The sequence below is a fragment of the Neolamprologus brichardi genome, chromosome 14, assembly GCF_056152115.1.
Source record: "Neolamprologus brichardi isolate AB-2024 chromosome 14, ASM5615211v1, whole genome shotgun sequence".
Lineage (NCBI taxonomy): Eukaryota > Metazoa > Chordata > Actinopteri > Cichliformes > Cichlidae > Neolamprologus > Neolamprologus brichardi.
The window spans coordinates 31683014-31695178 of record NC_142117.1 but is presented as its reverse complement, the minus strand read 5'-3'; the positions used below and the strand labels follow the sequence as shown (position 1 = coordinate 31695178).

Below are 12165 nucleotides of genomic sequence, written 5' to 3'. Positions count from 1 at the left end.
AATATGCAACACAAAAAGGCCAGAAAGACCAATGAAAACAACTAAAGTGCATGGCGATAGATTTATTTCAATGGTTGAGAAATCACCCTTCACAATATCTAGCCCACTCAAGAACACTCTCAGGTGGTAAGTCTATCTTTGAAAACAAGAGATGTTTTCATGAATGAAAATACAGTCGGTTTACAACAAGGTGCTTAAGAAGTCCAATTTAAAGTTCACCAAAAAATCTCTAAAAGAGCCTGCACAGTTCTGAAAAAATGCCTTGTAAAGATGAAACCCAGATTAACTAGAATGATGGGAAGAGAAAAATATGGAGAAGGAAAGGAAAAAGTCATGATTTGACTCATACTGGATCATCTGTCAAACATGGAGGAAGCAGTGTGCCGGCATGGGCTGTATGGCTGCCAGCAGAACTGGGTCACCATTGCTTATTGATGATGGGACTGCTGAAGTAGCAGAAATCTTACATTCATCAGTACAAGTGCAATACTGATACCCAGGAAAATACTCTATACCATACATACCAAAAATTAAGAGGCATTATTCATTTTATTTTTATTAGAACAATACAAACAATAACTTAAATGACGACACTATTTTTTAAGTTAACTGACGTAGTGCAAATATATGAAAGCTCTTTAGTACCACAATGAACTGGGAGCTTCACTGACTTCTCAAAATTCCTTCTAAAGCATTGTTAAGTGTCAGTGAATGTAAACTACTTCTGCTGCTACTGAGTGGAAGAGCCACGTACCTGCCTGAATGCAGGTGCTGTGTGAAGCTGTGTATCAGCTGAAGGAGGCAAAGACTGTGCTGTTCAAATCGATACTGTTGCAAATGAGTCCATCTAATCCGATAGCAATTTTTAGTAATGATTTGTATCTGAGAGTCAATTTCTTGACCGTTGAAGTCCTGGCTCAGATTCAGCCAAGTGCAACAAAACTGACTGCATGGTGCTTCTTAGTACAAATGGACAATGGCCCACAGTATTTCTTTGCCTTGAGTTTCTCAAGGAGAAATTGGATATTTTTCAATAACCAAGTCAGTCACCTGATCTCAGCCAAATATGCAGCAAACACAAACAAAAGATCAGGAACTGAAGGTGACTGCAGTTAAGGCTTATTAGAGGATCTCAAAGGAGAAAACACAGCATTTGGTGAAGTCAATGGGTTCTAGACTTAGGGCAGACTTTCATTCAAGGATTAAATCCAGTCCTTATACTTAAAACACTGTAAGTTTGTTGAATTACTTTTGAGCCTCTGAAAACAGAGGTCTGTGTATAAAAAGCATCTCTAACTCCTAAACTGTTGTAAAATCCTTTGAATATAAATTATTCTTTGAATAATTTATTGTTATTGTACATGTACAACAAAATAATGGGCGCTCCACACCAACTGTTCAGGAGTTAAAAAACAATAAATAACAGTAACCCTTTAACACATAGTGGTCACTACAGTGGGCAGCTATTCAAAGGTTGTTTTCTTGTATTTGTGTCAGTGTTGATGGTATACTTGCACATAAACCACTACATTGGACACTCATGTGCCACTTCATACCCCGCCATCCACTGCTAAGGTGATGTGGTCCACCTAAGTGGACATTGTAAAGAACTCTTTGAAAATTACATTTTAAAAAAAATGAAGTTAAAAAAAAAAAATCATAAATCGTGATTGATGTTGTCAAAATTCATGCATGAAAGGGTTAATATCCATCTCTCTATATCTATCTATATATATAGCGCGCCATTGGCCAGAGGGGCCGATGGCGCGATAAGGAAGCCTCGCTTCTGTCAGTCTGCCCCAGGGCAGCTGTGGCTACAACTGTAGCTTGCCTCCACCAGTGTGTGAATGTGAGAGTGAATGAATAGTGGAATTGTAAAGCGCTTTGAGGGTCTCGAAAAGCGCTATATAAATGCAATCCATTATTATTCATTATTATTATTACTATTTATCTAATTTGAACCCACAACCTTGTTGCTGTGAGGCAACAGTGTTTCAGTGTAAAGCTGTTGAAATTGTGTTCACACAACAGCTAGGTGTGATTTCGATGTCTGCTAAACTTTCCCTTTTGAACTAAAATTTAACCCACTTTGAGTCCACACATCGATGCACCGTTCTGACCTCTAATCAATGGAAAATTGCTCCGTGGGTGGGTTTAGGCGGGGATGGCGAGTGAGCAAATTTTGTAGTATTTGCCACAAAAGAGTGATTGAGTTAATGAAATCACTGTCAAATCGACTTTTCAAGTATTGTTTTGTCTCATCAACTCGCCGTGATTCTGAAACTGCCAGAGTGGTTGAAAGTAAATGTGGCAGCGAAATCCATGCGAGACAAGCGCCAAGAGTGCAGCAACGAGTGCCTCTGAGCTATACTTTAGCCAGAGAATCAGATATAATTACTATCAACTGTCCTTCAGTTGTCTTTTCTGACATCCTAATCATTATGGACTGCCCTGTTATGATTGTCCATTGAGAACAGCTGTTTTGACTGTGCTTCTTTTCAACAAGCACATCAATCCACTTATCAGAACTCGACAGTCTTTTCCCGAGGTAAAAATTGGACATCTTGGTGAACAGGGATTGACAACAAATTCAAATGGTCAGCACAGGAATTGTTTTATTGTTTGACCTGAGCACCTGGTCACCAGGTGGAGCTAAAATGCTTTGGATCACAAGTATAAGCAGTATTTACATTAAGCTAGTGAGTGGCACGTTCAAGGAAATCCTTTCCTTTGAACCAAGGTCAACTTCCATCATCATTAATTATCACTTTATTATCTTTACCAGCAGGCCTTGACAAAGTCATGCCCCTGGCTCACACGATGAGTCGAAAATGAAGAGCATTTCAACAATGACTGAGAACTGACTCCATTTGAGCAAAGGGGAGGGGACCTGTTTGACGGCTTTTGCCCTGTATTTTATGATCAAGTCAGCAAAGCGATGTCAGCCCCACTTCAAAATGGCCCTTTGATGCTTATCATCGGCCTTGACTTATTGGCAGCAAGCTACTTAAGCTCCATGAAAGAAATCAGAAACCATATAAATGAGCACTTTCCCCGAATGAAAAATTCATCGAGTTATTTTTAGCCTTGATGAATTTGCATTTTTCATTATTGAAAATGGTAAAAAGAATTTATTTATTTATTTATTTTCTATTTCACGCTCAAACAAAAAAAGCACAGTATGCTACAAGGGTATACAGAAAATAACTGTAGCTAGAGTAATAACAGCACTAGGTAGGGATAACCTTATCAATTAAATATTTATCCTAAAGCCTCTTACTGCTTGTTGCCTGCGTAACACTTGGATGGACAGGAGAATAAATGCGTATTTATATCTGTTCGGTGAACACGAAGGGATTGTTGTGTCTGCCTGAGGGAAGAAGTTCAAATTCAGGAAAAATGCAGTGCATGAGGGGGATCTGAAATGATTCTCCTCGCCGTTTTAATAAAAAATGAGCCAAACAGAGGGGTGCTGCCTCACAATCATGACCTTCATCACCTCTTGACTGTTCAGCATTTCAATGTTAGCTGAGCCATGTTGTTATGTGGCATGATTATCTAACAATATTGCCTAATCAAATAGCAAGATGTCATGTAGTCTGTTTTATTTTATGTTATGTAAAAATGAGAATTTATATGACATACATATTGTATTTAGTTATGCAAACTCACTCTCATATTACCTGCAAAGCATATTAGAAATCTTTAAGCTGTCATGTTTGAATAAACGGCAAGGGATATTTGAAGATTTTAAAGGTTTGAATTTGCTATGATTGTTATAAAAAAAGTACAATAAAAATAACAGAACTATACTACATGACACGAAAAAGAATCTTGTTAAAGATAACAAGTTCAATGCAATATTCCTTAAAGCCTGCTTAAAATATAAATCTGGCATATAAAAGCCATGAAATGTTAGATTTTATGGATTAGCATGGTGACTCACCCATGAAGTTGAGGTAGCCTTCTCCACCCAGGCCATGAGTGATGAGGCGGATCATCTTATGCAGCTGCATGCCACGGTCTATGATGGCTGTCATGGGGATCAGGGAGCTCATGTTGGTGTACATCTCCTTGTCCATCAGCCAGAAGGCCAGGCTCTTATCGCCAACCAGAGCCTACAAAGGCAGTCCGTGTTTCATTATTCACAAGTTCACGCTGAACTCATGCAGACTTCACTGGCACAACACAAGACGTTGTAGAAAAGTTTACCTGATCGTGACTTTCGGCATAAGCTATGCACTTCTCTCCGTATCGCCTGTTGGTCAGTGTGTGGACGATATTGCCTATGTTCCAGTCCTCATCCTTTAACTCCTTCAGGATCTAAACAGTGACAGAGACGGGTTATTGAAAAAGGGTGTGATAGATGTGTAGCTGAGAGAGCTGTTCTGGCCCTGACTGATGCCTAAAGCTCAGTGTTTCAGTTCAGTCCTTCTTCCTTTCCTGAGTTTTCTCTGGGTTACACTTCTCTCTCAGATCAATCTCTGTTTTGACATCTCTATATCCGCACTGTGAGTTATGTCTATCTTTGAATGGTGGTAATGGAGTTTTTAATAACTTCACTACAGCCCATGGGTAGTAAGGCATCAGCTCTCTCCACCTGAGATGGGCAAGGTCAGAGCCTCTCATCCAAACTGAGGGATTCAACAATAAATCCAAACATGGAATCAATGCCCCTCTGCTGGCCTGCCTACATGCACACTTTCTGCCAAAGGAGTCATTTACAGAGGTCAGAAGCAAACATGGGGGTCACCAAAACATGCTCCCAAAGCCTATCCTCCCACAGAATGTTGCTATACAGTCGTACTAACTGGCTGTAATTGCCATCCCATTAACAAATAATAGTAGAGCAGAAATAATTATATGTACTGCAGTTGGCAGAGAGTGGGTTTAATAAATAAGAAATGCTAGAACGCTACAGTAACATTATCATTTCTAAAAGTGCCCTCCAAGAACCCTTGGCAATAGACATACAGCCTGTCTGACTGGTGGGGGAGTTGGAAAACCCATTTCAGTGACAGGCTGAGGTCTGCTCTGTGGAATTGGCAGTGACAGCTGATTGACATGTCAGGAAACCTTTATATTACTCTACAGAGCCATAATCCTCGGAGTAAAGAGAGTAAATTGTGCCGATCAATATGTCTGAGATGAACTGGCTGGTCCACCTAAATAGAGGCTATCCCGCTCTATATATCACCATCTGTTCACATTCACTTCTCCTCACCTTAGCCTTGTGTGGCCATATTAGTCATTGCCAGTGCTACCAGAAAACCTCAGTGAGGTGCTTATTATCTACATGTACTACAAATTCTCAGATGTTTTAACTGCTCGTGACTTGCCTTGATCCTCGAGCTAAGCCTTGTCCACTACTCTCTGGATTGAGGTCAGCCGCAAAACTGAGCAAATAGCACATCTAAAAGTCACTTACAGTTACAAACAATATCTAAGATTTTTACCACCTAAGCTTCCCACTGATCAATGTATATTAAAGATGACAAAACAAATTAGTTAATAGTAGTTTATTTAGAGTTTCTGTTTAGTACTTTTGGCTCTTAAACTACCTTACTTTTCAGACTATAAGGTGCACTTAAAATCCTTTCATTTTCTCAAAAATTGGACCTTATAATCCGGTGCGCCTTATGCATTAAAAATGTTTTAGTACGACTTTGGTAAGCTATGAACCCGCACCGCTTGATGGATTGTCGGAGCATTATGGCTACCGTAGTCAGTGTTGGGGAGTAATGGAATACATGTACCGCCGTTACGTATTTAAAATACAAAATATGAGTAACTGTATTCAGTTACAGTTACCGTTTAAAAAGGTGGTATTTAGAATACAGTTACTTTGTTGAAATAAATGGATTACACGGCGGTACTTCCCTGTTTCATATTGTGGCGGGTCAGGCCTGTTTGGGTTTTGTTTGACAGCTACGTTCTGTTGTTCCAGGTGGCAGCGTTACGGTTGCCATGGTTACAGGGTGACGCTCTCTCTCTGTGTGTTTCCTGGGTGAGAGAGGCCTTTTTGTTGTTGTTGTGCTAAGCTAATAGGCAGAATGCTACCGGTATAGCTCTAAAGAATGTAGCATCATAGGCAGTGTAGTCCGTGCTGCAGGGCAAATGGACTGCCATACACGTTATGTGTCTGTGAGCGAGGGAGGGAGAAAAAGGAAAAGTACGAGCTGTCATTGAGCAAAAACGGGAGCTGGAAGCATGTAAATATAATAATAACCACTGCAGCCAAGAAGAGAGCCTGATGAGCCCAGCTGTAAGTAAGCTATTAAGACTCGACCGTACACCGTGTTCGTGTTTTCCTCCAAAACAATAAGTTCCGTTGGAGCAGCCTTTCAACTCCTCTCTCTGTCTCTCGCTAGCAAAGTTGACGCAGACAACAAAGTAAAGCTATTTTTCGGCTACAAGCCCGACACAGAACCCACCGTATTAGCCAGAGGTCCCTTTACTATGGTTCGGAGCCGCGGACCTTCAGTAACAGTAATAAATCACAGCAATTGTACATTCATGTAGTTGTAAACAGCATGATAATATATTAAGTAATCCAAAGTATTCAGAATACGTTACTCTCATTGAGTAACGTAACGGAATACGTTACAGAATACATTTTGGGGCATGTATTCTGTATTCTGTAATGGAATACATTTTAAAAGTAACCTTCCCAACACTGACCGTAGTCAGGAGCCTCGCGGAGTGATACGTACTGTGCTTCAACATAATATTATGGTGTGTGTAAAAGGACCCCAAAAAGGCACCTGTTAAGAGACATGCTTACGAAGCGGGCAAGTTAAGCCACTATCTGCCAATGGATTGTGGACGCCTGGGCTAAGGTATCAGTCTCAAGTGTCGTCCGAGCTTTCGCGAAGGCCGGAATCATCGTTGAACAGCTAAGTAACAGCAACGAGACTTACTCGGATAATCACAAGAGGGATCCGGGCACGCGTGATGCCGAAATCGCCCAACTGTTAATCCCAGACACTGAAGATGAAGAATTTGATGGATTTGTGGAAGAGGAATGAACTGAAAAAGTCAGTGTAATGTTCTCTATTTTATGTGTTACAACAATGTTGAGAGTTGTTGTGAATGAGTTGAATAAAGTTCGACTTATCTGACTGTTATGTTTCGCTTAATGCGCCTTATAGTCTGAAAACTACGGTACTCTTTGGTCTTGAATAATGAACTTCCATCATAATATTTAAAAGGTAACATTTAGAATCAAAGTAAGTAAGTTTTTCTTGTTTTTTTAAATCCCAGTTCTATTTGTAAAATAATGTCACAAAATAAATGGCTTTATAATGGAAAACATAATGGTAATAATAATTGTAAGGCAAACAGTCATTTCAGGGTCAAGTGGAAGTCAAGCTAAGAAAAACATATCACACATTGAGGTGAGTATAAATTTGTTTTATTAAATACAAACCATTAATTTAATTCAAAGTGTCTTGTTAGGGAGAACGGTTTGATCTAATAACACAACACGCAGATAAATTCAACTATAAATTACACACTAAACATCAGCTAAATGAAAATCTTCTAAAAGATTGGCATCTTTTTGTTCACCTCCAGCTCGAGTATCACAGCTCGAGAACCGAATCTACAGGATATGCCCCAGAGATCATCCTAGTTGCCTCCACATCCACGTACAATCAGACATTTTACACTTCCTTATGAATCATTACAATTCAATTCAACCACAAAAGTGGTCTGGGAGCAATTAATCTGGGAGTGGGACTGTCGGAGCAGAGACAGAAGTGAATGGGTTGACGACTTCTCTACCACCAGCTCACCCACATCAGCCCCGACCAGCCGAGCTTCCTGGCACCACTGACACTCCACTTCATCAATGATAATGAGCAGTGCACAAATCTTACTTTACAAGCCTGCTGTCAGGAGCCAACCAGAGTGCCCAGATTAATTAGGCAGAGCCAAAAATAAAATTAAAAAAAAAAAAATCTTGCGGCGCAGGATGAGGTCATCTCACTGTCACAGACATGCTGTGACTGATTCAAGAGGCTCTCTTCCACCATCACATAGTGCTGGCAAGGACTTGGTGGGGAATGTGAGTCTAAAGCTCTTGTTTTACATTTTGTGGCTGGCCTGAGCATCCTGCCTCTGCTCTCTCTGCAATCACATTTGCTGAAAGTGTGTTTGACTTTGCGTTGCTATGGGCACATCCTCTCTTTGCACATACAGTGCCGCCCCCAGAGGTGAAAAGGGAACAAAGGTGTGCAGTTCTCAATCCAGTGGATCAAGCTAATTTCATCCCATCTTTATATGTTCCCTGTTTTGAAAATTAATGAACTTTTCTGCCCACAGAAATGTCTCATCGGCTGACAAAACACTTGTTAGCTCACCTCACAGTTTTCCTGCAAAAGCCCTCGCTAAAGAAATCCTGGACCGCCAGTTAACACCACACAAGGGTGGCCTCAGAGTGCAATTAGCTAATAAAATAAAGCAGGACGAACCTGAAATGGTGCTGTCATTAAAGCAGGCAAGCAGAGTGTGACACTGGCAGAAGGGGTCAGACAGAGTGGGCACCCTTTTAAGGCTGGCAAAGAAATCGCTGACATGTTTACATAAACAGGCTGAGCAACATCTTTGCTTTCTGGCAGCCTGAATTTTATTAAGTCATTGTAATTGAAAGTGTTTCTGCTGTGATGGGCAGAGCAAAGTATGTGGACTAGAAATAGATTTTTCCCCCTGAAACTAATAAGGACAGAGGTGTGCGGACTGATATTTTCATTCAATTAAAATAAATGGAGGAACAGAAACAAGAATTGGAACAATTGACTCAGAGGTCATTCGAGTTGAACAGCTGAGAGAAGCAGAGGGCTGCTGGAGAATTCTCCGTGTCACCTTCTTTTATCCGAGCTGCAACCATGGAGCCCTCTACCTCTGTCGCCTCTAATTGTTTCAATTACATCTCAATCCACTGTAGCTGGAGGGAAGGGTGCTTGTTAAATTAAAGGGCTTTTGTAACATTATCCATTAGGAGTGACAGCATTTTATGGTGATAATCAGATCGAATCATCCAAACTTGTGCTGCGCGCCTTATCTGGTCCTCTCATTAGGATATCTTAATTTTTCACAGTCTGTTGGTCCTAACAGCCTTGTGCAGCCAAGTAAATGAGTCATATCAATCAGTCATGCTGAGGACGAAACACAGCGTGAGGTCCCAGCCAAGGAACTGAGAGAAATTCATTCGTGCACACATGTGAATCTATAAATAAGCTCACGGTTCTGTTGCTCTGCGTCTTTGTCTCCCTTTCCCTCTCTTTCTTCCTGCCTGTCTGTCTCTCTCCGTCTGTCTGAATGCCTGCCCTCCGCGCTTCACGTCTTCCTTCTCTGCAACACACACCTCACTGGAGGCTCCACTTCAGTCCATTCAAATCCCTCCCTAATTGACACTCTGTGAGAAGAGGCAAGGCTAGCCCTGAGTGCACTCCACTGACTATACCAAGGCATGTTCATATGAATGCTTCCCTGCACAGAAATACAAAAAAAAAAAAAAAAAAAATTGTTGCTCACTTGCTCCTCCAGCTTCAAGTCTCCTGAGGGAGGGAACAAATTTAATTGAAAATTGCAACCAGGAGAAGAATCTAAACAAATATTGCATTGCCAGCAATATTGTTTGTAAAGTAAAAGCAGCAAGAACCTCTCCAGAGGCATCCTGAGGATAATCCTGTGAAACCTCGGTGGTACAGCACTGCCTGCCGCACGCCTATTGCAAGTATCACAGAGGAAGGTCAAGTCTGGGACGATCTCTCTCTCTCTCTCCCTCTCCTCTACCTCCACATCCCTACTACTGAGTAAAACCCACTGCTGTGAGAGACAGACTTGATTAACGATGCGTTGACTTCCCCCACTGAGAAACACAAGAAACCATAGAGCAAGAGGATGCATGCGGTGCTGAGGTCAGACTCTCTATATTTTGCTTTTTCTCACCAAAATATGAGTAAATAAAACTTCTAGTGTGGGCTAGCGCATACATTTAAAAAAGGCACAGTTTTACATGAATTTTAAATCAGACAACCTCTTTAGGCATTCTGCATACAGACATTTTCCGCAAATGAAGAAAAAAGCCTCTACTTTCTCTGAAAATGCTCAAGTGCACCCGTAAAAAAAGAAAACATTACTTTTAAAAAACAGTCTACGTTCATCTACTGGCTGAACCTGCCAGACAGACACGTCCCCAGAGAAAACTCACTGCAACTGTATTTTCTAAAGTAATAATTGCTGATTTCATCAAAACACATTCTGTCATCAAGCACAAATGGGGTCAGGAAAATAAATTAGAAGTTGCGTGCTGGTTCCAAGTACTGTAAAGTTGTCCAAGTCCTGCAGATGACTGACACACACACACACACACACACACACACACACACACACACACACACACAGAGCTCCAAAGCAGAAATAGCTGCTTGAACCTGTCCATGTTCATTGGGATGCTGGTGTTGTCACCAACTGCGGCTAAAAAAACTAAAAAAAGAAAATTATTTAATAAAATCCATAATAACCTTATTTTGTCTCTGGGTGGATGGTGGGGCGGGTATGTGCTTTCTGCTACTTGGCTTCAATATTATATAGTTACGGACTTCCATACCTGATGGCTGAACAGATATAAACAATGTTTTTCCAGTGTGGGCCATCGAGCACTTTCACAGTGGCAGTTTGGGCTGGAGTGCCAAACTAAAGGGTGCTTCAGCATTTGTTGTGGAAGAAATGAGAATATTTGGTGCCCAGAATTTTCCATCCAGTCTGAAGCAGTGTTGTATGATAACACGTCGTTAACACCCAACACTGTGATAGTTATCAGTTTTGCCCATAATGAAAAGTTATTGGAAGCACCCATGAAGCTGCTTTCGTTAAGTAAAAAAAATCAAGAGTATTAGCATACTAAATATATATAGTACATAAGTCCTGTTGACTAATACCTATAGACATACAGTACAACGCAGCTCCTTTTGTAGCGTCATCTGCCAGACAGGAAGCTAATGAATGCCTTTCCTCCAGCAGGTTTTTCTCTGCATGCTTTTTGTTTGAGCTTCCTTCCCTGAGCAAAGAGCTGTGCGTCATGCTGTATTGGATAACTGACGGCAAGCTTCACCAAAAATGAAAAAAGTAAAACCTCTTGCGTCAACATGAAGACGGTTTTACAAAAAAAAGGGGAAAAAAGGTCCATACAAGGCTTTTCTCAATGCAGCATAAACAAAAATAGAGCAAAGCCTAGTTCTCCCAGACAGCTCAAGCTCTGCTGTATCATACACATGTAACATGCCTGGTTTTGTTCATGTCATATACCAAACAAACTTACCCAATTTGGTTGCCTATGCTGCAAATTCCTTCTCTCTCCCTCTGACATCTCAGTGATTCTGCAGCCCTGTATCACTTCCTGCTGATTCAACCCTGCCATCACCCCAGCATCCACCTGCATGTTCGTCTCAATTTTGTGTGTGTATCATATATGTGGTGAGTGAAGATATGTGTAGCAGAGATAGCAAACTCTAACAATGATCATCTGGTGCAATATTTGTCATAATGACAAATAAAACAGAAAATGTGGATGAATAAAAATGTAAACAGAAATTAACATCTTTGATGAATTCCAGTCTAGTAGTGGGATTGCATTGAAATAAAAGACACGACAACAAAGCAATTAATAATCAAGAAAAAATAACTGCTTCTCATTTCGACCTCCAACTCATCCATTTCACATTTTATCTTTAACCTCCTAGGACCTGGCGTCCACATATGTGGACATCACATTTTGGGTTATTTAGACCAAAATACTCAATTTTGCTCTACATGGGCCTGATATCCACTTACGAGGACATTATACTGCTACTGTTCTATCAAAATTTTATCCTCATATGTGGCTCTCATTTTTCTTGAAAACAAAAATAAGGTAAAAAAAAAAAAAAAATCTGGTAATTCTTTGTTTTTACATTCATCCGGCCCCAATATGCCCAAATATCAAAGAGAAATTAAAAATGCATGTCGTGGAAGAGTTCGGGTCTTAGGAGGTTAAACACAGAGCTTTCATGGTAGACCAATCTATTAAAACTCTACGATGAGTATATAGCTAAAGATATACACCATATATATCAGCCGTCCCCAACCTTTTTTGCGCCACAGACCAGTTTATGTCCGACA

At 40.6% G+C, this 12165-nt stretch overlaps 1 protein-coding gene across 1 annotated transcript in view; it reads right to left on the bottom strand.

Annotated features, from left to right (window-relative positions):
* gbe1b (glucan (1,4-alpha-), branching enzyme 1b) overlaps positions 1-12165 on the bottom strand; it is a 97934-nt gene that overhangs the window by 43185 nt on the left and 42584 nt on the right. The window contains exons 11-12 of the mRNA XM_006796601.3: positions 4213-4323; positions 3947-4118 (exon numbers count right to left, since the gene is read on the bottom strand). Coding sequence (XP_006796664.2) covers positions 3947-4118; positions 4213-4323 — 283 coding nt within the window. The remainder of the gene's footprint in view (positions 1-3946; positions 4119-4212; positions 4324-12165) is intronic.